This window comes from Nilaparvata lugens, chromosome 5 (genome assembly GCF_014356525.2).
Source record: "Nilaparvata lugens isolate BPH chromosome 5, ASM1435652v1, whole genome shotgun sequence".
Classification (NCBI taxonomy): Eukaryota; Metazoa; Arthropoda; class Insecta; order Hemiptera; family Delphacidae; genus Nilaparvata; species Nilaparvata lugens.
In genome coordinates this window covers 15,434,411-15,461,747 of record NC_052508.1, presented here as the reverse complement: position 1 = coordinate 15,461,747, position 27,337 = coordinate 15,434,411, and the positions used below count along the sequence as shown (strand labels likewise).

Genomic DNA, 27,337 nt, shown 5'->3' with positions numbered 1-27,337 from the left:
CATATTTTGAACTCAATAAACCCAATCCTACAGTATTATACCTGCGTAGTAATAATGTAATCCAGTTGGAATTGTTTATTCTAAAAGGTATTTCCCAGGAAGTGACAACTACTGACAGAATCCAAGGGCAGGGCAGTGGACTGTGGATTATAGTTGGTATAAATACCTACAAATAAATCTTTGAATTCTGTACATAAAAATACTGATAGCTTGAAGTGTGGTAAGTACGCCAATAAAAGACTAAATGAATCAACAATATAAGATTTAATAATAATAAGATGATAATAGTAGGCAGATGGCCACATACAAAAACAATTGTGTCAAGTATCTTGGGATCAATAAAATAATGATAGGCAGGTGGCCACATACAAACATTGAATCAAATATTTTGAGATCAATAAAATAATAATAGGCAGATGGCCACATACAAAGGCAATTGTAAGTAGGTTAAGTCTTTGAATCCTTAAATAATAATAGGCAGATGGCCACATACAAAAACAATGAGTCAAATCTTGGGAAAATTACAACATGTGAAATAATGTAGAGAACTACAAAATTTAAAAGAAATTAGGTCAATGACATTAATGACCATTGAAGTATGACAATAAATGCAAAGGTAGTAATAATGATACCTGAAATGAATATAAATTGAGGTACAATAATAATGATTAAAAAATGACAATAAGCTGTAAAAAATGCTCAGCAAATAACATACATAAAAAATATATGTGGCATAGGCCTTCAGTGATTTGAATGTCAAAATAGACTTCGACCTAACAATTAATAGGCGTTACTGGCCTTAAAATATCACTAAGAGCTAAGGGTAGCTAATAAATACAAATGAGGACAGTCCGGGTTGAATATAGGCGACATGGGCCTTCAATGAATTGAATGTCAAGACAGACATCAATTAGAACGAGTAATAGGCGACAGTGGCCTCAGGAAATCACTTGTAAAGCCAAGGGTAGCTGTCAAATCCAGAGAATTAATAGTTGCTACTATTGAATACAATTATATAGGCGTCAGTGGCCTCAGAAAATCACTTGTGAAGCCAAGGGTAGCTGTTAAATACAAAGAATAATTGCTACAATTGAATACAATTATATAGGCGTCAGTGGCCTCAGAAAATCACTTGTGAAGCCAAGGGTAGCTGTTAAATACAATGAATTAATAGGCGTCGGTGACCTTAGTGAATTGCATGTCAAGATAGACATTAATCAAATAATAAGTAGGCGTCAGTGGCCTCAATGAGTTGAATGTCAAGATAGACATTAATAAAATAATAAGTAGGCGTCAGTGGCCTCAGTGAATTGAATGTCAAGATAGACATTAATCAAATAATAAGTAGGCGTCAGTGGCCTCAGTGAATTGAATGTCAAGATAGACATTAATAAAACAATTAGTAGGCGTCAGTGGCCTCAGAAGATCACTTGTAAAGCCAAGGGTAGCTGTCAAATCCAATGAATTAATAGGCGTCGGTGGCCTTAGTGAATTGAATGTCAAGATAGACATTAATAAAACAATAATGATGCATACGTAAATGAAAATTGAAAAGAACGATTTACATAACCTGAATAAAATTTTGAAGAGGAGATGTGGCCAGGCAGACAGGCAATGACTCCGCAATACCAACAGGAACAGGACATCAGCAAGCGATGAAGTGATCTGGCCATGCGATGACAAGCATGGAAACGTCCACTACAGCAGGCGAATCCCCCAATGTAAAAGTAGGCTGGAGCGAGTAGAATTCCAAACGAATAATCCGATCTTCAAATTGTGGAATTTTTGGATTGATTTCCAAACAGTAGAGATGATGCACTTGAAAGTTTAAGGTTCACGAGGTGAAGCCAATTGTAGAAAAATGGCAACTGAAGCTTACACGAGGTTGTAATTTTAGACAAAGTTTATCCAATTTTAACAGAGTAACTGAGTGAAGAACTCGATGAATAATTGAATCACACTGAAGAATAGAACAAACGAATTAATTTGAAGAATAATTCACACTTTAAAAAGGTTCTGTAGATCAAATAAATAGCGTTGAACGCTTACACGAGGTTGCAATTTTTGACAAAGTTTATCCAATTTTAACAGAGTAACTGAGTGAAGAACTCGATGAATAATTGAATCACACTGAAGAATAGAACAAACGAATTAATTTAAAGAATAATTCACACTTTAAAAAGGTTTTGTAAGTCCGATGAATTCAGATGAAAGGTTTAGACCGAGCGCAGGAAGCACACTCGACTATCCACCATTGAAAAGAAACGGAGACGCTGCAAGCTACAATGAAAAAGGCAAGCTGCCGGATGTGTTAGAAACGTAGGCAAAGCGCTTGCAACCGAATGGTGAAAAAGTAACAAATATCTAAAAGGTAAGATGCCTAAAGACAAGATTAAATTCTAAAAAAATCGAATAGCACAAATATTAAAATTGCAACGGCAAACAATCTGACGAAAAAATACAAATAAATGTATAGAAAACCAGCTGACTAGGGCAGTGGCAAAGAACCGCGACTGTGACGTCACTGGTCAGCGCAGACACACAAAAGACACAGCGCGCAGACAGACAGACATGATGACGACATGATGTCTACGTAGTAGCGGAACGAATAACAAGTGAAACCGTTCCAATAGATGCTTTGTCAGATTTTACAACTACTTTTTTCAATAAGAATTTTAATAATGATACCGTACTGGGCTTGTATAATATGTAAACTACACTCATTTCTCAAAAAAATACTTTATTACAAGAGAAGCAAGCTATTCATTCAAATAATTTTAGTTGCTTGAAATTACTGATATTAATGTTTAAATTTTCATTTCTCAATTATAGTTGAATGAAGTATAGTACCTATCACCTGCTATTCGTATATTATATTTATTTCCTCTCATATTGTTAGCTTCCAGCCACATAGATTGGTAAAGTTGCCACAGCAATTTTACATGTAATGGGGAGGATAATTAGTCCAATCTACATCTCTATAGTAGTGAGGTCCACGTTATGACAGTATTTGATCAACTTTGGTTTTGCTATCCTTGTCTATCATTCGACAAAGCCGGTGGTACTATCCTTTTCTAGGTCCACAACGATGCCAATTATGTTTTTGACAGGGTAAAAATATAATTACTTAATGCAGAGAATCGGCATCGCTATTCTTCTATCTTTATCCACTGCCATTATAACGTGGACCTCACTATAGAGGCGGTTTATGTTACTGCGCCTGTGTATAGATGACTTAGTGCCAGTTGCACAAAAGCCGGTTAAACTTTAATCGTGATTAATTCTACGAGAACAAATCAGAGAATCTGTATTTTTAAAAAGGCTTTCTCTGATTGGTTTTCGTGAAAGTAATCTCGGTTAAAATTGAACCGGCTTTTGTGCAACCGGGCCTTAGTAATGAGATGATTGAAGGAAATACTATGAACTGATGAATGAATACTGCAATGTACTTCTTATGATTATGCTGGGGCGCAAACTTGGAAAAGAGAGGTTGTCACACTCTGTAGATCTGAGTAGGAGATATGCTTACTCCTAGGCAGGCCCTTCCAGCAATTGAGCACTGTATTGTTGTCTCAATGCTTCTATTGTTTGTTTCTGTGTTGTCTGTTTCTACTGTTCTCAGGTGCAAGCAGGGAGAAGCACGAAAAGTAGCTTGTCGACTCTGGGACAGCGCATACCATTGGATGAAACTATGCCTGTGGCGTTCCATCAGTCAGTCTCTTTGGGTAACACAACACAATAAAGGTAGTTTAGTGGGTAGACACAGTCGTGGCAACACAACTGTGTAAATAGTCAAACTGAGGGAAATAGTCCCACACACCAGTTTGGTATTTTTCAAGACAGTGCGTTAAGCCAATCCACCTTCCAATTTATTGAAAAAGGCACAATTAGATACGTGTATCATGCGTGATATATGATGAAAGGATAAACGTATCATGCCTACTTGAAGTAACAATAACAACTGTAGTTCTTGTCCAATCACCCAATTGGATACACGTATCATGAGTGTATTTCGCTCTGTTCCACTCCCTTCTGAACTGTGGAATCATTTTTTGGAGTAATTCTAGCAGTTTAGTGAAGGTGTTTAGATTATAGAAGTGGGTGATGAAAGGGGAGTCAATTCGAACTAGTCGGCCCTACTTCAAAGAGCTTGGAATTCTCCCACTCCCAAGCCAATATATTCTGGAAACAATCGGCTTTAAAAAACACATAGGCTTAAATGAATTCAATGCAGGAGAAACATTTCACCAATATTCGACCAGATACAGAAATAATTTGAGAGATGATGCACACTATGTATGAGCGAGGGGTAAGGAGTTCAAAAGTTTTCAGACTTTTATTGCAAAAAGAGCTGCTATCAATATGTGCCTACTCAGTGGAGGAATATAAACATTTTTACAAACCTCAAGTTGATGTTTAAGAAGATAATTTACTGTTTGATTAATTACAAATCCTTATGCCCCTTTTACAGGTGGCCAGTGGATGAGAAATAAATAAATAATAAAAATTAACTTTCAGTATAAAAAGCGTTTTTTGATATTATCATTATCTATCAAACCAAATTGTTCATTCAAATTTACAACTTTTACATCAACTAACTGAAGATACCGTTACGGGTTGAGATATCAATGTACGGTTCTCGCCATTTATTTTCTCTTGGATCTTGGAACTCGCTGAATCGAAATTACGTATCACAAGACCACCTTCTCATTTAAAAAATTGAATTTGGATTCATATGAGGGCCAAATATGTTGAAGCGACAGAGTAATTTTTCATTTCAAATAGGATCCCCAATGAAACCTATACTGTCAAATTATTCTTGTAAGAGAAATATCTATCTGTTCACATAATCTTCATCAACTGTATTATTTAAATTTGCGGGTTTCATAGATTACAATACAACAGTTCTTGAGCGAGTTCTCTAACCAAGGGTGTCACTATTATTTATAGTAGCCTATGGAGTATGGAGTCAAGTAGTCAATATTGGAGTGAAAGATAAACGGATTTCTTGTTGCAACGCGAAGAAGGGCTTGCAACGGAGCAGCTCTGTCTGCAAGCAATTCAAACCACTGATGCTGAACTGGAATTGGTATCTTCTAACCTTCACGCAACGATAATTTATGACAAAACTATTAAAATTTCAATGAAACATCAAAATTATTCGTTTTGAAAATTTTATTGGTGCAATACTTTCTTAATAAACTAAAATAATTCAAGAATAATATTGTATCATTTTCTGAGTAGGCGTTCTACTCCAATAGTGCATGCGCAGTAACGTTTAGTATTGAACCACGAAAGGAATGCAATTGCAATGCCCTTTCCTTCATTGTTGAATGGTGAACAGATTTTGGTGACGTTTCCACATCGTCTGCAATAGCGCAAGCGATTTCAAAATTTTGGTTGCAATCACTGAGAGGTAAATAGAAACATCACTATCTTATCATATGTTTTGTAGTGAGAGAAATGATAGTTTCTAAAACAGGCTGGCTTGTAAAAATTCTGATTGGAATTAATTGGGCCTAGCTTTACTATGTTGATAAGGATAGATACGGTACGGTCATGTTGAAAATTGAAAGGAGAGGATTGATCTTCATAAATTGTAATGCTTACAGTAACTCAAGATAATCTTTTAGCAAAATAGCATTATTGATTAAATAAGCAATCAACATCCAACGAATTTCTTGAAATTTATTATTTTATGCTATTAGAATGGCTAGATGTAGAATGATGTTACTGTACTCCATAACTCTTTTTCAAGACATTTTCTCGGTCACCAAGTATGCCTTTTCCTTTTCTTTCTCCCATAGTCCCTTTCTCTTTCCATACACCATACTGCTTCTGCATCTTCTTTTTCAATATGCCTCTATCTCTTCTATCAGCTTCTCTCACAACTTGTGGCTTGCCCCAAACAACTGGCACCAATTCTTATACAGAGTGTGCCATGTACACCTATCAAATTCGCATCAAAGTGATGTAAAAAGATTATTCACAAAAAATCCAAAAACGTTTTAATACCGAGATAAATATTGACGATGATGTAGAGCAGAAGGAAAATTATTGCACTGTCTAGTTTATACATACTAACAGAGTTTATTTTTGCGTCTGTTGATAAGAATAAGGTTATAGCTACTCTAGGCATCCTATAGGCAAAGGATGGGTCCTAGCTACCCATTAGGCTAACCTATCCTTTTTTAGGGCTAGGATCAGTGAGTATAGAATGTATTACATTGGCTAGGACTAGGACCTATAGTGATGAGGTCCACGTTATAATGGCAGTGTAGAAAGATAGAAGAACAGCGTTACCGATTCTCTGCCTTGCCACTGCCTTTTTCAGAGAATAGTTGATGGTGGTATAATCTGATGCAAAGGGCCAGATCAAAAAAAAACCTTAATATATGGTCTGGCCACTCTAAAAATGCCGTCTGAAAACTTTTGAAAACAGCTTAATATGGTCTGGCCCATTCTGTTCATTCTTGTAGGTATAAAAACAAATTATATTTTATTCGTCAAGAAACTTGTTGGTTGGATAACTCGCTCATGAACTGTTGTATTGATCTTTGATCAAAAAATACACAACCTGTTAACAACAGGTTTAGTAAGAATTGTGGAAACAGCTAAATATTTCTTTTACAATGTTAATTTGACAATAGGTTTCATGGGGGTCCAATTCGAATAAAAAACTGCTCTTCTGTCACTTCAAAATTGTTGTCCGCCATCTTGGATCCGTCATATCTGATATGAATCCAACTTCATTTCGAATCCAATAACTTCATTTTTTCAAATGGGAGCGTGGTCATGTGATAGGCTACATGATTTTGATACAGAATTTCAAGAGAAAATTAATGGCGAAACCCGCACATTGATATCTCAAACCATTTCAATGATATAATTATTATTTAACGAAAATCCTAAATAAATGCTGCAAATCACCCCGAAGACCTCTGCTACTGCATACATTGACAACAGGGCTAACAGCTAGATGGAAATTCGATGAGAACTACTATCCAAAAATTAGTTGCCTGCCCGGGAATCGAACCCGGTACCTCCCAATTGCCAGTCAGGAATGCTTATAACCTTACACCAAACTGACAATCTCTGGATAGCAGCGCTCATTTTATACGAAACCATAGCGGCCAACCAGTTACAGATGGAATTAAATAGAGAATGCATTTATTCAAATGCTAATTAATATATAATTATTATTCAACGAAAATCCTAAATAAATGCTGCAAATCACCCCGAAGACCTCTGCTACTGCAGACATTGACAACAGGGCTAACAGCTAGATGGAAATTCGATGAGAACCACTATCCAAAAATTAGTTGCCAGCCCGGGAATCAAACCCCGGGTTCAACTAATTTTTGGATAGTAGTTCTCATCGAATTTCCATCTAGCTGTTAGCCTGTTGTCAATGTCTGCAGTAGCAGAGGTCTTAGGGTGATTTGCAGCATTTATTTAGGATTTTCGTTAAATAATAATTATATATTAATTAGCATTTGAATAAATGCATTCTCTATTTAATTCCATCTGCATTTCAATGATCTTCACATTTAAAGATACCAAGTTAATATATCATACGAAATGGGATAGATAATAATAATATCGAGTGACCTGGCTGACTCAGGTCTGATGTCAGAGTTTTCAAGTCGTAACTGATCAATTTCAGAACCTCTTGACATGACCCAACGACTTCTTTTCAGGCAGCTGGGACTGACGACTTAACGTATCCATCCGAAACACGGGAGTGGCCCGTAGATATCTTGCCCGGGCCGGGATTTGAACCGGGGCCTCTGAATCATAAAGTCAGCATCAAAATGGAATAAATGAGTATCTACATTAAAAATGAAGAGTTAGTGAACACTGAACACCTACTTGCATATTTAAAACTTTAAACAAAAAAAAATTTGATCTGTCATATTGTTTGTAATGTACCGTACGGTACTCATTTATTCCATTAATGTATGATTCATTACTATCTTGAAATGTGAATATCTGTGAAACCGTTGGGTATATTGATGTGCGATTTTCACCATTCATTTTTTCTTGAAATTCTGTTTTGATCTTGTATTAAAACCTCTCCATTTAAAAAAAAAGTTCAATTCAATGTGGTGGAACTAAGATGGCGGACCAAAATTTTGAAGCTACAGAAAACGTTTTTTTTTGCAATTCAAATAGGATTCCCAATGAAGCCCACTGTCAAATTATCTTTGGAAAAGGAATATTTAGCTGTTTCCACAATTCTTACTAAACCTGTTGGTCACAGGTTGTGTATTTTTTGATCAAAGATCAATACAACAGTTCATGAGCGAGTTATCCAACCCAGGGGGTCACAAGTTTCTTGAAGAATTAAATATAATTTGCTTTTATACAAGAATGAACAGAATGGGCCAGACCATATTAAGCTGTTTTCATAATCTTCATCAATCCTGTAGGCCTATGTGAATCCATGGAACTTTATATGGTAGGTTTCTTCATATGGGTGACTGATTCAGAATCAAAATTCAAATCACCTAAATAATACCAACGTTTTAGTAACTACCATCACAAGTTGTTTATTAATATTACGCATATGTTGCAGACCGATAATAGACAGGCAAACACACGGTAACGGAAGCGAGCTGAGACGCATGCCAGGCAGCCCACGCAGGCCACGTTTTACGGTGCAAGACGCGCAGCACACGATTTTTTGGCCAGCATATAATCAGGCAGAACACATACATGCACATCCCAAGATGGACCATAGTATTTTATGTAACAGCTCCTGTGAGTCCGATATGGAAATTGAAGAATTCATTTTATAATTATTTAGGAAAATAATTATTTTCAGATGACCTAAATAACAATCCAATTAGGCTACTATTGAATTATAGAGGCAGGCTATTGCATTGTTATTCTTGTATATATTTTCTTAAATTTGATTGCTTTCAATTAACATACATATTCTACATTTTTCGTGATATTTTGTAATTTTTGCCAGTTAATAAATGCTCAAATTCTTTCTAAACAGTCTCTAATTTGTTTTTTACTGTGATCTTCAAGATTCACATCTTACAGAACAGAAATTTTGCGCACCATTTCAATCAGTTGCCATCTACAGTTCAGTGCAGCCTAAAAATTGAAAACATGCCTGGCGTAAGCTGAAAAATCGGTGTCTGTCACATGCCGACCCTCGCGTGTGTCATACATATATGCATGCGTCTCAGCATACGCATCGCTGTTGAGTAACATGACGGCACAGTTTTCTGCATTGTGTTATGCTGTGTTGCGTGCGTCTCAGCATACGTCCGGCCACTTTATGTAAAAGTTGTATATTAATAATCTGAAACAAGGTCAATCTACCGTGTAACTAGAAGAGAACATTTCTTTTAAATGGATGGAAAAATTATAGAAATAGCATGCAATTGAATAAATTCTATATAGAATTAGTCATCAAGCTGACTAAATTCTAAATAGCAATTTTTTTCTTATGCTTTTTCAATGTAATTTTTATATCCTGAAAAAGGTTGAAGGAGTGAGTCAATTTGGTTGTTCAACGAACTTGACCTGTACCAACAAGGTTCGAAGAGTACATGTTCAAAATTTGAATCTGATTGATCAATTCTTTCAAAAGTTATTGTAGAACATACAAACTTTGAACAGACGGACGACTTTGGCCTTGAGTCAAAAGTAAGACTCTCTAACGCTTGTTCAAATATTTTTCAATAATTGAAAAATTAGTTTACATAATTGAGATGAAATATTTTGTAAATTTATTATATTTCTACATTGTTCAAATACGATTTGACAACGTAGTGAAGCTACACCAATAACAGACCAATGTTGCCAACAACAACATCAAATACTGCCATTATAACGTGGATCTCACTATAGGTTTATAGGCTACTATAGGCTATGTATTCAATATTAATATAAGATTACTTTTTATACCGTATTTATACTAAAATCTACTGTATCTAATCATCATAACAAACGTGAAATTTTAAAATGCATTGTTTAAAAAACGTACTTTACACTTCCCAATATTACAAGAAAAGAAAGATAAAAACCAAAAACACTATAAAGTCCAGTCAATATAGACATAAAAAAGGATGTGATTCTCATAGAATATAATCTCATGAACTTGTATCATCGTGTGAAATATCACTGTGAGGACAATTTGGTTGGTGTTGATGGTTGAAGCTAAAAATTAGGTGTTTTCGATAATAAAAGGAGCATTGTTGTCGTCAGGTGTACCTGAAAATCGTTATGAGATAGAGATAGAGCGTTCTACCTGGTCTCAGAATGTAGAACACAGAATTACGCCCAGAGGGATTTTGAACTGTACATCTAAATGGTAATCGGAAGATATTGTTTATCAAAAACTAATATTAATCAAAGTTGATTTTATCTTAAAATTTTACTCATTTTTGAAAAATCATAACTCGGTACTCATTGGAGATAGACAGTTCGGAATGATTTCATTTTATTCAGAATTTTATAATCTAAAATAAGGCGACAGCAAATTTTTCTGTCTGATAACTGGATTTGCCAAAAATAGCTGAAAACTGGAAAATATGAGGTTTTTGGGCCACTCTGTATCTATCACAAGGAAATTTTGCATGAAAAAATTGGTTCTGGACTTCTCTCATGTATCCAAATAATATATTAAAAAATGAGTACTACAATATTATTGCAAGCACCAATGTAATAATAATAATAACAATAATTCAAAAAATCGTTATTGACATCAACCACAACAACAAAAAATATATATAATACTGTAACTTGATAAATTTTATACAGTACGGTAATGGATTTCAGGCCGTCTGCCAAGCACCAATTTATATAGTGACTGATAATGAGCCCTGAGAAAATATGGGTGACGATACATTTAATAATGATAGATAATATACGGTATTAGTTTCATCTTTTCTGAAACAAGCATTTGTTGTTTTTCAGCAATGGCTAATACTGATGTTATGAATTTCATCCAAAGCTACAAAAGTTTGAATCTGCTGTGGGATACACTGGACAAGAATTATTCCAATAAACTGTTGCGAAGGGAAGCTCTGAATGAGCTGTCAAAGCAGTACAATTTGACTATTCCTGAGGTGAAGAAGAAGATAAAAAGCCTGAGGTCGTACTTCTCAAAAGAATACCAAAGAGCTAAGAAAACTGACAACTATGTGTCGGCATGGTTCGCCTATGACGCAATGTCATTCATAAAGGATTCGGTAACCGATGAGGTGAGTCTCAAATACAATACTCCTAGGGCTGGTTTCCGAGCTCGGGATTTAGCTAAGTTCTAGACTTTAAACAGCTGGAGTCAGAAACTTGGCTTTCCGAAACGGGGCGTAGTCGCAGTAAATAGTTACAGCAAATAAATAATTATTTTCTCATTTTTATAATAAATTGGAAATTCTGCTGCTCTTGTATTTAGTTTTAGTTTAGATTGACAATGGTGTAATAACCGAAACCGGTCTTTCTAATTATCAATAAATCAGTGGTTTTTTGACAATTTCTTAGTCTGTTTCATTCAATAAATTGGAAACGTTTTTCCTTGACAAAATGAAACATAAATAATTCAAAACAGTTGAAACTTTACACTAATTTTTCTTTACTTTATTTTCTTTACTAGTTTTTCTAGTTATTAGAGTAGTGTGAATAAATGGTAGGCTATTCACTTGAAATTTGCGGGAAAACATGAACGGAGCTGCATGCTTCGAAGTCCAGACAGCAATTGAACTCTAGAAGTAGGGAGCGTCTCCTCCTCCAATACTATGAGAGTGAATCGGTGAGAGGGGGAACACATCAAGAAATACATTGTCTTCTACCCATTATCTACTCACTATCTGTGCAAAAAAGTCTAAACTCACACTTTATGGGGATACACTTGAGAATTAGGTACCATAATATATATTATGGATTTTACAATTGAATAATTCTCGCAATCCAATTATAAAAATGAATGTGAAAAAACATGAGTGCACAATTAATGTTCTGAAAAACTTATTTGTAGAATAAAAGACTTGCTGAATGTATAGAATAAGATTTTAGAATCCAATGTTTATCATGTATGTTTTGGAAAAAAATGATTGAGAATACAGTAAATAGATGGAGGAAAGTCACGGAGGCGAAGCTATGGGACGTACTGTAGCTATATAATTGGTTTCTAAAATTGTTGCAGGATGGTTCAGGAACCCAACAAAACATGTCTTTCGCCATTCAAAACTCAAAACCAGGCACGAGTAACATCCTGAAGCGAAAGAAGCCGTTGGTGAGTGGCGGCGCAGTGGACGCGCAGACGTACGGATGCATAGGGCGAGTGGGGGACGTTGTGGCTTCGAAAGACGAGAGCAGCACGTTCGGCGACATGGTCGCGTTCAAGCTGCGTCGTCTGTCGCCGCGCAACCGTGCGATCGCGCAGAACCGCATCGGCAATCTGCTGTTTGAGCTGGAAATGGAGGAGTTTCAGATGTCTAGTGTGCAGTCGGCATCGAACTCCAACTCCTATTCGGAAGCCATGACGCAGTCCGCGACCGTTGAGCAGACGGCGTCTAACGCCAACTCCTATTCGGAAGCTATGACGCAGTCGGCGACCGTTGGATATCCGCCGCAACAGGCCAACGACTCGGCGCATCCCGACTCGCTTTTCGTCAACGACATGTGCAAAGTGGATATGCGCTCATGAGCCGCACTCCTACACTAAGATCACCATCTAGCTTTAGAGAAAATTCTTTACATTTAAAATTTACACTTTAAACATTTACTTGTGGAATTTCTCCATATTAAGGTAGAATAAGAACGATATTGCCAGTTTCACACAATTTATTTGAGCCAAACTCAAGTTTCAAAGGCACTAAGGCATCATCATGGTTAGACTGAGGAAATTGGATAGGGAAAGGAAATACAGAGATCAACCAAATCAAATAGCTTTTTATTCACAAAAACATAATACAAATTTATAAAATTCATTTACACATTTAAAAATGAATACTCTCCACATAGACTTGAGTCTGTGAGTGGAGAGTGAGAACCAGAATTTCCTTTCTCTATCCAATTCCCTCAGTCTAACAAAAAAAAAAAACCACTGAAGATGATGCCTTAGTGCATTGAAACTTGAGTTTGGCTCAAATAAATTATGTGGAACTGACAATATCGTTTTTATTTCATCTTTACATTTATGCCAGTCATGTGTCTATGATGAGGCTCACGTTATAATGGCAGTGAAGAAAGTCAGCTTTAAGATGTTTTTTTAATTTTTGCCATTCATGTGTCTATGGTGAGGTTTACGTTAAAATTGCAGTGGAGAAAGATAGAACAGCGTTGAGGATGTTCTGCATCTTATAAAAGATGGCTGATTTCAGTATATATGAGGCTTGCTACTAACGGTAGGACCTGCATAGATAGATAGATAAAATATTTATTCAACACAGCATTTTCATGCATTTTTGTATGATGTAAATGTCGTCATACATTGTTGTGTAATTACAGAGAACGGCGTCGAGTAAATTTGTTAGTTTTTTCGCTGCTCTAATTGAGGTTAAATTATTTTCCTATCATTATAATCAGTAATTTTCCAGTGATTTATTTACTGATATTGTTTGTTCATTTTATGTTAGAAGCCTCTCGCTGATGACAAAACATGCATGATGAACATGAGTGTGTGTGCATGGTAACATAGCCACCTCTAATACACCTGTATTAGAGGTGGCTATGATGGTAAACATGCATTTCCTACCATTAGTGCCCAGCCTGATGTAATATTAACTGTTCTTTCTTGTTAATAATCATCAGTTACATTTTATTCGTCCAGAAAATATATTTTTTAATGACACATAGTTTTAAATTTTCTTACTCTTTGGTACTCTTTTGAAAAGTACAACCACAAGCTTTTTATCTTCTTCTTCTTCACCTCAGAAATTGTATCACTAATTTCTATAATATGTAATGTATATAATTATTTATTAACTTCAGTCCATCAATTTATACTATTTTTTAATCCACTATAACTTTTTATTGTAGCTGAGATGAAACACTGAATTATATAGACTTTCCTTAAGGCTTTTTTTAGAATATTACATTTAACAGAAAAATTGGTTATCCGAAATGGCTCTACCCCTTTATTTCGGTTAACCAGGGTTCTATTGTAATTTAGATGAAACATTTTTTCATCTAATATCAAGAATTGTTTTGGGTGTATTCTGTATAGCATGTTCTTCTGTCACACTAAAAGCACAAATGTAAGAGGCTATTCCTCTCTTTAAATAATTAATATTACTTCACCAGTGCAATAATTTTTTCAACAGATACCTTTTAAAATGTAACATGTTCAACTTATATAAACTTACTTGATTAGTTAAGATTTGAGTCTGTTGAATATTTAAAAAATTTTAAGACTGAATTTATTGAGAATGTTATGATTTAATTTGTATATTTTTGTATCATAACTTTGTACAGGCAATAAAACAAATTATTTTTTATGATTATTGAGTAACTCTATTGGACCCACTGCACAGTTGCTCTCAATAAGTAGTGTCAATATATTTTAGCCAAAACTTACTTGGATTCCATAATGCATCAATTCGAACCAAATAATTTCTAATTAGATTTAGTTTCATATTCAATCAGGTTTACAAGAAATTATATAACTGAAAATAATACAAGTTGAAGAACAATTTTTTCAAGGATATGCCAACTCTGAAGGAAAAATAACAAACCATTAAAGGTTTAATGGAAATTTTTATTCCAGTCAGTAGGCCAAATAAAATTATTCAACATAAACTTGTAAAAATAATATCATGAGTTTTCAATTAATTGGTTTTTGTTTAATGATTTATCATGGTTTATGATCTCCTAAAACTGATCAAATTTGTACAAGAACAAATAATTCTGAATTATGAGCTCTCAACTTGAACATTAATTATCAAACTAAATAACTCTAATAATATTATGAGTTTTAAATTTATCAGAGTGAGAATCCTCAAATCAAATTTGTACCAAGAAAAAAGAACTCTTGGGTATGAGCTCCTGAATTGAATAACAATAACTTAATTGAATTTGTACTAGGTATTATTTACAAAGATCGAGTATTTTGGCAGCTTTGGGAGTTAGCACACATGGAAGAGTCTTTTCACAAAATCAGATCTTTCAAATAAAAACAGAACTAAATCAAACCGTCCATTGAGATTCATATCATGTTTGGTTTTCTTCTTTCATCAAATCATTCTTCATGTAGAGGAGTACGTAAGCGGTACTCGTCTGAAAAAAAGATTGAAAACTATTATTAGCAAGAGAATAACGTTGAGATAAGAGGTAGTTTTTTCGCTTGAGCTGAAAAAAATCAAAGATTAAATTTACAAGAGACATTGTGTACGAGTCCAATAAGTTTCGTAGAGATTCTATTTCAAATTGAAATTCAATTAATTTGTGTCTTCCAAGGCTAACAGATTACTGGGGTTTGTCCTGAGAAATGCAGCTGACTTCAGCAATGTTGTGGCAATACTGAGTGTCTATTATGCCTTGGTAAGAAGCACTTTGGAGTATGGATCCATGGTTTGGAGTCCTCACTCAGACCAAAACATTCGGGTCATTGAAAGGGTACAGAACAAGCTGATGAGGTTCTTATACTTCAGAAGGTTTGGTGGGTCGTGTCCCCTGGGGTTCCCGACTCAGCAATTGAGGGATCTTTTCCTATTGGAGTCTCTACGTCAGCGTCGAGATAAAACATCTGCCTTGTTTGTTTGGGCATTGTTGGATGGTGCTGTAAATTCTCCTACCTTGCTTGCAATGCTGAATATCAGTGTTCCAGCATTCAATAGGCGGAATGCTAACTTGTTTGCGGCTCCAAGGTGCAGAACGGTGCACCATTTTTTCTCACCTTTCATAAGAGTGCAGAGATTGATGAACAAATTGAGTTTGAATGTTCAGCTTGCTGGGTCAGAGAGAGAGGTGAGGAGTGGGTTGCTGAGGTCAATCCCTCGTTGATGGTTGGAGTTTGATTGGAGAAAGTCTTCTGTGACAGTGATCTCTTTGCTTTTTACTACTCCTTAAGTTGTGTGTTTAATTATTTCCTCTTGTTACTATTTTTTTCTCTCTCTTCCTAGAATGACTTCTGTTTAATCATAGAGACTTTTTTTTCATTTCATTTCATTTTCATATTTTCATTTTATTATTTGCAGTGTTTATTTTTTCTGCTATCTAAAATTGTGTTTAAATTTTCTGTTATGTAAATTTATCAGAGTAAGAATCCTCAAATCAAATTTGTACCAAGAAAAAATCATTCTTGGGTATGAGCTCCTGAATTGAATAACAATAACTTAATTGAATTTGTACTAGGTATTATTTACAAAGATCGAGTATTTTGGCAGCTTTGGGAGTTAGCACACATGGAAGAGTCTTTTCACAAAATCAGATCTTTCAAATAAAAACAGAACTAAATCAAACCGTCCATTGAGATTCATATCATGTTTGGTTTTCTTCTTTCATCAAATCATTCTTCATGTAGAGAAGTACGTAAGCTGTACTCGTCTGAAAAAAAGATTGAAAACTATTATTAGCAAGAGAATAACGTTGAGATAAGAGGGAGTATCGCTTGAGCTAAAAAAATCAAAGATGAAATTCACAAGAGACATTGTTTACGAGTCCAATAAGTTTCGTAGGGATTCTATTTCAAATTGAAATTCAATCAAAACATTTGAAACAATTGCAACTCCGCCAGCAGTCCATTTAAAACATTCAATAAATTTCATGATTAATAATATGAAACTGTTGCTCAAAAGAATTGAATTATCTCTATTACAATACGATCAGAATTTTGATGTTACCTAGCCTATTTTAATAAATCTATCGTGATGCAACTCACTTAAGAGTGTAAATTTTGGCAACTAATATTCATGAGTGAACTCTACTTTAGAGCAGAATATTAAGGAGAATTAGATTCAAAATAATATCATTACTATAGTTAGGTCCACATTATAATGGCAGTGAAGAAAGATAGGAGAAAAACGTTGCCAATTCTCTCCATTTTGCCACTGACTGTACACAGTTGTTACTCAATTCATCCTATTAAATTTAATCCAATAATAATTATCATATCCTTGATAAAATAATCAATTTAATGTCAAATTGATCAAGAAAATATATTTTTTCATAATTTGATTAAAAAATTTGCTTCCATAACTGAGATCAGATTTTTATTTTTATACAAACCTGAAATGGCGGCTAATTAAAAAAGCTGTGATACACCGATCTGAATTTCAAAACAACAGAAATTTAGTTATTTGGTAGGAATTCTATTCCAATTTCTTTTTAAAATAATAGAAAAATAGAGGCCCTTCTTAAAAATAAGTAATTTCAATGGATTAATCCTGAAATAACTTTTCAATGTTATTTATACCGGTACGAGTAGGTCTAACCTATACGGGTAGGCTAACTGAAGCATGGATGAAATCTAGGATGGTAGGTTATCAACTTTTAAAATGTCATTTCAGGTATTTTAATTTGTGTTTCTCATACGGTAATGTTTAAAAATTATTTCATCGTTTCAAAAATACATTTGAAATCAATTATACGACTTGTGTATTTTGATAGAATGAAGAAAGAATATGGTTTGTTCAGTTTTGTACAGTCACTGTCAAAAGTAAATATAAAATATTCTGGCAAATGGACAACATTGCAAAGCGAGAGAGAGATAGTGCTATCTGTTTTGTTGTATGATAGAAAAGGACAGCAACAGTATTGTCAATCGTACACTGCCATTATAATGTGGACCTCACTATAGTACTACTTTGAAAGGAACAATGAAACATATAATAGCTCTTCAATAGTGATGATTTAAATATTTTTAAACGATTACAAAGTACAAAATGACAATAATCGCTGCCGTGATTAAACTGAAATTATCTATAAAATTGAAAAATAAAAAATGTTCACTGCTTTACTCACCACAACGTCTTTCTCTTTCAACTTGTGAATATTACTGTCGTCAAAGCAGTACCACTGATTGTCCATTCGATTCTTTGCAAATGCTGTATCTGTAGGTAAAATAAAACAAAAACCAGTTATAAACTAAATAACGAAGATGGCCAAGATAGGACAAAATACTATACAGATGATAATTCGATTCCAGTCAACTTCGTTGAAATTGTGAATATACACACCAACTAATGAAAACTATATATTCTTAAAATTATTAAATTAGGGATAGAAACAAATTTGGCTATAGAAACAAAAGATAGAGAGGCTATGTGAGGGAGGCCAATGGTTGTAAAGACCTGTAGACCTGTAAGTAAGTAAGAAACAAATTTGGGGAAGTGCCTGTTGATTCATTCCAAATTTTGAATTATCAATAAACGAACGAATTATACTGTTCTTCCATGTTGTTTTCCATCACGAACGGCTTCGTTCTTCTTCCAGGAAGATGGCGGTCCTGCCGAAAGATCTCGTTGTCATATCAAGTCAATAAATTCATTCATTGACAAATCAGACTGCTAGTCATACTTTTTAATAGCAAAAAGTTATTTAATTATACTGCTCAATAAACAAATGAGGTGTATGTATAAACAGTAAGGACCAAGCCACATGAGGCGTTTTCAGAGGAGTCGGCATGGGCAGGGAGCTCTTGGATTGGCTGATTATCTGCTCGACCGCAAACCCAATCGGAGAGCTTCCTGCCCTGCCGGCACATCTAAAAACTAATGTTTTAAAGCCTCATGTGGCTTGGTCCTAAAGCTTTAAATGCATTTATATGGACAGAGATGAATGTACACTTACAATGTCCCTCAGACGGCCCGCCATAATGATTGATAACTCCAATGAGATTGTAGGAGACTGGCGCGTGGTTCTTGTTGACCAGGTAATCGTTCAATTTCAAATTTTCCAACGGATAGTCGACCTTCTTATTCAACTTGTCATGTCTGTTCACGATGTAAGAGAATCGTTTCAAGTTGATTATTAGAACGTTGGGCAGTGTCCAAACATCGAACTTCTTCGTTCCTCCAACTGACGGCTTTTTACAGCTAGGACAGTTCCTGTCAAACACAGTAATTAATTAATCAATTAAAAGATGTTGAGATTCACATTATACAGGGACCGGCATATTAATCTGACGATTTTGTAGTAATTGTTATGTTTGAACCACTGTCATTGAAAAGGCAGGAATGTTGCACATCGACAGGTCTATTCTTGCCATTTCAGTAGCCAGTATGTCGTGGTCAAGTGAACATCATGCGTTTGTGATTGAAGCTTATTTTAAAAATAATGACTCAGTTATTTTAGCACAGCGTTTATGTCGCAGACATTTCAATAATTTAAATCGACAAGCGCCTGTTCCCAGTAGGAATACGATCTTGTTGTGGGTAAAGAATTTCAGGAACACGTTGTCCGCTTAAAAACGAAACCAACAGGAAGAGAACGAACCGTGAGAACGCCTAAAAACGCCTAAGTAGCTGTTACACGACCTCCACGACGTTCAGCAGCGAAACATGCTGTTGCGCTAGCATTTCTGATCGAAGTGTACGACGAATTCTTCATTCGACCTAAAATTCCATCCGTATAAGATACAACTTGATGTAAATTATTGAGCACATTGCAAAGCCGCTTGCGAGATCATTCTCGAAAATGTCCACCAGGATACCGTTATTCTTACAAGTGACGAGGAACATTTTCATTTTTCGGGATTTGTGAATAAACAAAATTACCGTTATTGAGCAGCCAAAAATCCCCAGAACTAAATTAAGTCATTCAAAGAGAAATTGAAGCAATTCCACAAGTGATGATTGAGCGAGCAATGGCAAATTTTGGAATTAGGTTAAGTGAGTGTGTGAAAAGTAACGGAAATCATTTGGATGACATAATCTACAAATAAAAAATTTGTGCGTAGTCTATGTAATTCACTATAAATTTCGAAATTTTATCTTTAATTTGATATATTATATGATTTAATTGTACGAAGCCCACTTTAGTTATTATCCCTCAAAAATCGTCAGGTTTTTATGCCGGGCCCTGTACAGTCAGCACTTAATCAACAATGGTTTGCTATGCTTGCCTGTCATTGGAAAAATCAGATACCTCAATCCTTTCCAACCCCACATTGTTGCCAAGTCATTCGTAGGCTAAAAAATATGTTTCTTGTTAAGTGTAATATATTTTATATATAAATCTGAATTCGCACACAACAGTGACAGTGGAAATATAATTCCCATAAGTTCAAATTGTATTATTCATACTCACTCAGCCGGGCTGAGTGTGAATACTCCAATTAGAACTCGTGAGAATTATATTTTCACTGTCACTTTTCTGTGCAAATCTAGCTTTATTAATCATTATTAACAACAATCAACAGTTAATAATATCTGAGATATACCGGAATGACTTGAATCAGAATCACATCTACTGTAGAAGACGATGGAAAAGGAAACATGGCAACTATGTCATCCTATCATTTCCACTTTACAATGTGAATCTCAATATAGATACAATGACTTTATAACATTATATTATTTCATGAAATGTCTTGAATTTATAAAGTTGAGAAGTATTAAGGGCAATGTTGAAGAGATTAGAATCTTACCTCTAATCTTAGAGATTAGGATCATTCACCCACAAGAGGATTATAGGAGGAGTAAAAAAGTTATAACTGATCCCAGTACAGTTATACTACTTAGAGTCGATTGAGTTGAAAGGATAGCGAAATATATAATTTCTGAAATATACATTATTCAACACACTTAGTGCCGGTTGCACGAAGGCGTTTTTGAAAAGACGGCTTCTCTGATTGGTTCTCATGGAATTAATCACGGTTAAAATTTAACCGGATGTTGTGCAACAGGGCCTAAGCATTCAATTCTGTCTCTCATATAATTAATTATCTTTCAATGCTCGCACTCATTTTAGAAAAATCGATTCAAAAGCATAGAGAAAGCCACTATGTAATAATGTGAGCCAAAGTAGACAAAGCAAGCCAAAACCTCCAATAAATATTCAAAGGCCATCCAATGTAGTAATATCAGTCAAGAAGTCTATTTTCACATTTTTCAATTATATCTTCCCATTCACACATTTCCATTACTCATTCAACAATTTGCCAAAAATAAACACAATTCTCAACCTCCTAAAAGCAATTGAATATCCTCATTTATTCACATCTTGTCAATTATTACAATTTATTATCATTTACGTCTTAAGGTCGTCACACACTCAGCTACATACAGCTAGAAATATGGCTTCGGAAGACATAGCCGTCCTATCTCCAAATGCTGAAAGCTACGCTACGCTGGTGTGGAGGAGACAGATTGCGTAGTGTGGATCAACATTAGGAAGATATGGCTACGTCTTCCGAAGACGTAAAGGGTGAGTGACAACCTTAATGGTTTGTCAATTATTTCAAGTGAGTATTCTCAAATACCAAAATTTCATAAAATGAAATTATAAATGAACAGTTGAATGGTTGCTTTCTTAACTAGTACGTTTCTCTGATAAAATTGGAAAAATGTATGAGAATTACAACGAAAAGTTATACCAGACCAGAGACAAATAATCTAGGTAGGTAGGTATCTTAAACGGTATCTCAACTCTACGGTTATACTAAATACATGAAATAAATCAATGCATAACTTACCATGTATTTCCAGATTCGAGTTTTTCTGTTGATGCAAATATATCAAGACAATCTTGCAGATTCAGTTTGCGAGCTTTATTTTCGAGCGTTAGCAATGAACTATCTTGATTTGGCGTCTGAGATTTGAAATATTTTCGCATAGATGATGTCGTCCACTGCAGAACCAAGCACTGATCACCTTGATATTCTGCAAGCAAAAGTACTTGCATATTAACATGAACGAAAATTCACATGAAAGCAATGCATAAGATAAGAAATCAAGTGACAATTGTTGAAGAGTATTTGTAGAAAATATAATTGAAGTTCTACAGTACTAATTATTATTATTAAACGAAAATCCAAATTAAATGCTGTAATTCTCCCCGAAGACTTTTGCTACTGCAAATATTGACAACAGGGTAAACAGCTAGATGGAAATTCGATTTACAGCATTTTATTTGGATTTTCGTTTAATGATAATAATTCATTCATTAGCATTTGAATAATTGCAATATCTCAGTAATTTCCATCTGTTCTACTGTACTATTGATTTATTAATTGTATACAATTACAAATATAGTAGAGTACCGATCAACCGGACAAATCGATGCATGACAGTGCACTGATAACTAATAACCCGGATTTTAACTCGATTTTACCATAGAGAAACAATAGCATAAGTAGATATCCCATGGTATAGGGAATTTATGTCGCGACTTTTACTGTTATCTCAAGCAGATTACTGTCGATTATTGCCAATTTTTACTGTTTTTTTTTGGGGTGATAGTGTATGAACGGCACAATTTGAGAGACTACCAGCGTCACACTGATGCATAGGAAAGAACTATGTGAACTATCGGCTTGGGATAACAGTAAAAGTTGCGACATAAACGCCCTATACCATGGGATATCTACTTATGCTATCGTTTCTCTATGATTTTACCCTATGTCCCAAGTGTATACGAAATTAAAATTTTGCTTTCTGACCTACAGTGATTAGTAGTTAGTGTTGTATATAATATGACCTATATATACTTATCTACTTATATACTTATCTTCTAGTTAAAATAGAACCATGTTGTGTAATTCAATAAGGTACAGTAACTCAGATATTTTATTTATTGAAATATTGTACTGCAGCGGAACAATTAGCTCTTTGAAATACAGAATAATAATTATAACAGTATAATTTTTCAGGGGATTTCAAATGTTTAATATCACCCAGCGGAGTTCGGATAACCGATGTCCGGATAATCGGTGCTCCACTGTATGTATCTTGTTATGAGGGAAGAATAGATTGTTGATTTGAATAATACAATAGCAGGTGAAAGTGCACGAACCTGGAAACTTGATCAGTTGCCCATTGTTGGGAATTCTTTTTGCACTAGATGCATCTTTTGTGTTGACAACGTGCAGTGTGAAGGCTTCCTCAGGAGGCTCCTTATCGCTTTCATTTTCCGAATCTATATCCATGTCATCTGAAATTTAAGAAACGCACTCTAAGTTACATTAAAAATAAAATTCCATGTCATTTGTGCAGTAAAACTACATAATGTATGAATGATAGACGGACTAGGCAGACAAATGCATTTGACAGTGTTATTGGAATTATTCTCATGCTAATCAAGTAAAATAGACTAACTTACTAATTCTGAAAAAAACTAACACTATGACCAGAAAGAAAGCATACGCATCCTTTATGCTTATTCTATGTTATAATTAAGTGAAGCTGATACTATAATCAACGAATTTATATCATTATAGTACAGCTTTAGTAGTCAAAGTTTCGTCATCGAGTACGAATGGAACTTCAATTTTTTTTTTAAATTGTTGAATTATTACTCAGTGCCGGTTGCACAAAAGCCGGTTAAATTTTAATTGTGATTAATTCCACGAGAACAAATCTTATCAAAACGGCCTTCTCTGATTGGTTCTCGTTAAATTAATCACTGTTAAAGATTAACTGAATTTTGTGCAACCGGACCAAAGTATTTTATTATTTATTCTTTTTTCATACTATTTCTCAGGCACTAAAGACGTTTTTGAGTTAATCTTCTCATCTTTTTCCATTGCATTGTTCCGATAAATAATTCATAAAATTTATTATGATTCAATCATTATAATGATCATTTTTATCTGTTCTTACTTTACTTTTACCTCCAAACTCCTTCAATCATTTTTTTATATAAATTAGGGTTCACATAATTTTTTTACAGTTTATATAAATTTTTTTACATAAGGGTTTCACCAAGCCTCAGTTTCACGACATTTGAGCATGATCATCAAGCCGGGTACGATTTACAATAATTGAGTACTAGAATATCGATAGTAACTATCGCTTAGAAATCATAGAAGTTCCAGTGCACTCGTAGAAAACCGAACCTGATTCAATGTCTTGGTGAAACCAGACAATAGGGTGATGTTTTTCATGACTTGTGTATTATTATTGGTAAAATACCTATAGTGAAATAGTGAAATAGAGTAGTTACCTTCGGATTTGAGGCGATTATCGTTGATGTTGGATGTGAAGCGTATGTAGCGACTGAGCTTGCTGGCTATCAGGCTGTGTATTGTTTCATACTTGAGGGGAGCCGTCGGCAGTGAAATCAATGCCGGCGTGCCAAAGAGGCACGGATGAAATGACGTCATTCGATTGTTGGCCGTCACTGATGTGTCACTGGTGCTCTTCACCTAAACACGCAAATTCAAATACTCATCAACGATTGTACTCACATTTAAAGGACATTTAAATTAGTCAAGTTTTCTTGATGTTTGTGTACAGTCCTAAAGCTTTGGCTATCGGCAGAGGGCCACTAGACTACACTACCACAGAATACATACAGAATGGAAACTATCAATCAAACGCCTATCCAACCAATGCTTTTTACATGTCGCGAATACTAGACACGTCACGTGACTGCGCCATCTTGTTGGAAATTAAAATCCTGGTCTTCTAATTGGCTCGCGACAGTGAACGAGATCGATTGATCCGGATCAGTAAAGTGATCCGAACCTCCCATCTATACTATTACAATGTTGAACTTTCTTACAAGATTGCGGATTTTTGTGCCAGGATACTAACCGAATTTCCATTCTCTATGTATTCTATGACACTACCCGTTCAAAAACATGGGACATTTTTTCGAAGAGATACACAAGGAGCTTTTTAGAAATGTATCTTTCCATAAGCAACAGATGCTCTTTTGTATCTTCTCAAAAGCAACGTGTTGCATCCGAAAAGATACACAAGGTGCTTTTTGGAGTTAAGTCCTTTCACCACAACAGAGCCTATCAGCTGACATTCGTTCAACATGCTCGTTCCATTGTTGGTGATACGTTGCAACTCTCTCATTCATGAAGAATCTCTGTGTAGAGAGCTCTCTTCAAGGAAGCTTCCTCCATCTAGGTATCTAGGGGTACATAAGCAACAGATGCTCTTTTGTATCTTCTCAAGAGCAACGTGTTGCATCCGAAAAGATACAAAAGGAGCTTTTTGAAGTTACGTTCTTTTAGCACAACACAGCCTATCAGCTGACATTCGTTTAACATGCTCTTTCCATTGCTGGTGATACGTTGCAGCTCTCTCATTGATGAAGAATCTCTGTGTGTAGGGAGCTTCCTCCATCTAGGGTCTCTGAAGCCTAGGGTCTCTCACGAACCCAACCTAAAGCTAAATACATAAGTATGAAAGGTACGAAGAAAACTTTGAGATTGTTTATTCAATCACCGTATATATACTGTTGAGGTTATGGAAACTTGAATTCAAATTGAATTCACGTTAAAGGTGAGTAATGTAGACGCCCCTTATGACAGAAACGTTTAGAGAATATTGCAAAAATAGTATTTGTATGAATAATGAATAAGAAGAATCTAACCTCCCAATGGTAGACAGGTATGAGCGTGGTAGTGGCGGGGGCGGGAGACAGGTGGTGTGCCTCAGGTATGTCGTAGACATGCAGACCTGCGCGATAGGCGACATTCACCACCTCCAGTGAGTCATCCCTCGAGAAGAACTTGTGTATGTGGTGGTTGGAGACGGCCGCCAACACCAGGCGCTCAGTCTCACATCCGATCCAAGTTGACAGTTTGGCCAACAGATCGCGCACACGACTCGATTCGGACGCTTTCACCTCGTAGCGCGTCTCGTTTTTGGTCTGGTCATGTGGCACGTACAAGATCTAAACAAAAACAAATTCAATCGCACAATGCACACTTACCGATTCCTCGACAGGACAGAAAGCTCAACGATTGGCTGGTTCACAATAAGACAATCTTAGGCTGCCCACTAACGGTAGAACATGCACGATAAACATGCATGATACAAGTGTCATCATACATTGATGCTTCATTACAGCGAAACACTTTGAGCAAAAATGTTTGTTATTGCTTATTTTCTGTTCGATGCTCTATTTGTGGTTATACAAGATGCGCCAGAGAAACTTACTTATTTGAAAGATCAATAAAAACGCAAAGTACTTTAGTATTGTTTTGATCTTTTTTTATGTTAGAAGACTCTCTTTCTCTCTCTCTCTCTCTCTCTGATGACAAAACATGCATGATGAACATGTGTATGTGCATGACAAGCATGCATGTCCTACCGTTAGTGGCCAGCCTAATCAGCCGAATAGTTGGCTGATTAGGTTGACATATTAAGAACCAGTGTCAATTGGAGATCTTCCTGTCCTGACGTGTCGTGCCGTCAAGGAATCGGTAAGAGTGAAAACGGCAATTGCAGAAAACGTACTTCAATCCTAAGGATCAAAACATGATGGACGACGAAATTTAGCGGGAAAGTAGCTGAGAGTGAATAATGCTTTCACATTTTAAAATAGATCAAACCATTGTAATAGAACTACATAATTTTATTATTTGTCATGAATTTTCACAATGAATAGATAAATTGTTGACGACGGTGAAAATTCATGACAAGTAAAATTATGGAAAAAATGAGAGGCTCTAGTCAGTCGGTTACGAGGACGGGACCTGGAGCTATCTACTGCAGATAATCGGGCCCGGCTCTACCCTTCTTTTCCGAGACACCATTTTCCTGGTTCAGTGAGTTCAGTGAGCTAATATTATCAATTTTATTATTATATATTATTCATCTTTTTTATTGAAGGCAAATCCTGTAATTATTCTATTGTTTGTTTAAAAAGTTTTCTCAATATTATTTTTATTTAAGTTTCCAGTTTCATTTTGAGTTACAATTTGATTAAATCGATTACTTAGTTCTCCAAAATATAACTGTTTTGTTTATTATTTTAAAATATAGTTCCTTTCTCATGAGTTATAGAGTTAGATCAATTTAACCTCTCGCAAGCCAAGCGATTCCCCTATTATAAATTGTTACCATAATGTCTAGGGTTGTTCTCACAACCTTATAATACTATCACAATACCATACATAATATAACCCCAATATTTTCCAAATTTAAATACCCCATTACATGGTGTTGGGCGTCGTTCTCATGAGAAAGAGTTTATTAATTGACAAGATTAGCCTTCAAATTATCTATTGACATTTTCATTTCAGGTCATTATCATAATTATTATATTCTGTGTTTGATCTCGTATAATTATGTCCTCTATTCTCTCAACGTACAGGGTAAATATGATAATTGTTATTATTGTTATATTGAGATGAGTAGCTCTAGTTCTAGTGACTCTGAACAATCACCTAGTGAATTCGAGGTTTCATTATTACGTTTACCTATTGATTTAAAAGTAAAATCTCTGGATAAATCAGAATTATTAGAGCTAG

At 35.1% G+C, this 27,337-nt stretch overlaps 2 protein-coding genes across 7 annotated transcripts in view; one reads left to right on the top strand and one right to left on the bottom strand.

Annotated features, from left to right (window-relative positions):
• The first annotated feature begins 3,634 nt into the window (after window positions 1-3,634).
• Window positions 3,635-14,466, top strand: LOC111048153. Of its 4 annotated transcripts, none has more exons than XM_039427746.1 (4): window positions 3,635-3,744; window positions 8,579-8,763; window positions 10,939-11,225; window positions 12,167-14,466. In XM_039427746.1, the coding sequence occupies exons 2-4, from the start codon at window positions 8,628-8,630 to the stop codon at window positions 12,668-12,670; spliced, it is 927 nt and encodes a 308-aa protein (XP_039283680.1). In that variant the 5' UTR covers window positions 3,635-3,744; window positions 8,579-8,627; the 3' UTR covers window positions 12,671-14,466. The 4 variants fall into 4 exon arrangements, with proteins under 4 accessions (XP_039283680.1, XP_022189710.2, XP_039283683.1 ...); XM_022334018.2 differs by lacking the exon at window positions 3,635-3,744 and adding an exon at window positions 5,195-5,416; XM_039427749.1 differs by lacking the exons at window positions 3,635-3,744; window positions 8,579-8,763 and adding an exon at window positions 5,202-5,416.
• Window positions 14,467-14,704: 238 nt separating this feature from the next.
• Window positions 14,705-27,337, bottom strand: part of LOC111048158 (ubiquitin carboxyl-terminal hydrolase 4) — a 33,635-nt gene continuing 21,002 nt past the window's right edge. For 2 of the 3 annotated variants that reach the window (XM_022334022.2, XM_039427744.1), the window contains exons 6-12: window positions 25,453-25,755; window positions 24,067-24,268; window positions 22,918-23,055; window positions 21,599-21,785; window positions 18,754-19,010; window positions 17,926-18,014; window positions 16,209-16,509 (exon numbers count right to left, since the gene is read on the bottom strand). In XM_022334022.2, the coding sequence (XP_022189714.2) occupies window positions 16,444-16,509; window positions 17,926-18,014; window positions 18,754-19,010; window positions 21,599-21,785; window positions 22,918-23,055; window positions 24,067-24,268; window positions 25,453-25,755 (1,242 nt within the window). In that variant the 3' untranslated portion in view covers window positions 16,209-16,443. Of the gene's footprint in view, window positions 15,241-16,208; window positions 16,510-17,925; window positions 18,015-18,753; window positions 19,011-21,598; window positions 21,786-22,917; window positions 23,056-24,066; window positions 24,269-25,452; window positions 25,756-27,337 lie in introns of those variants that run through there. The other variant, XM_039427745.1, reaches the window with a different exon arrangement.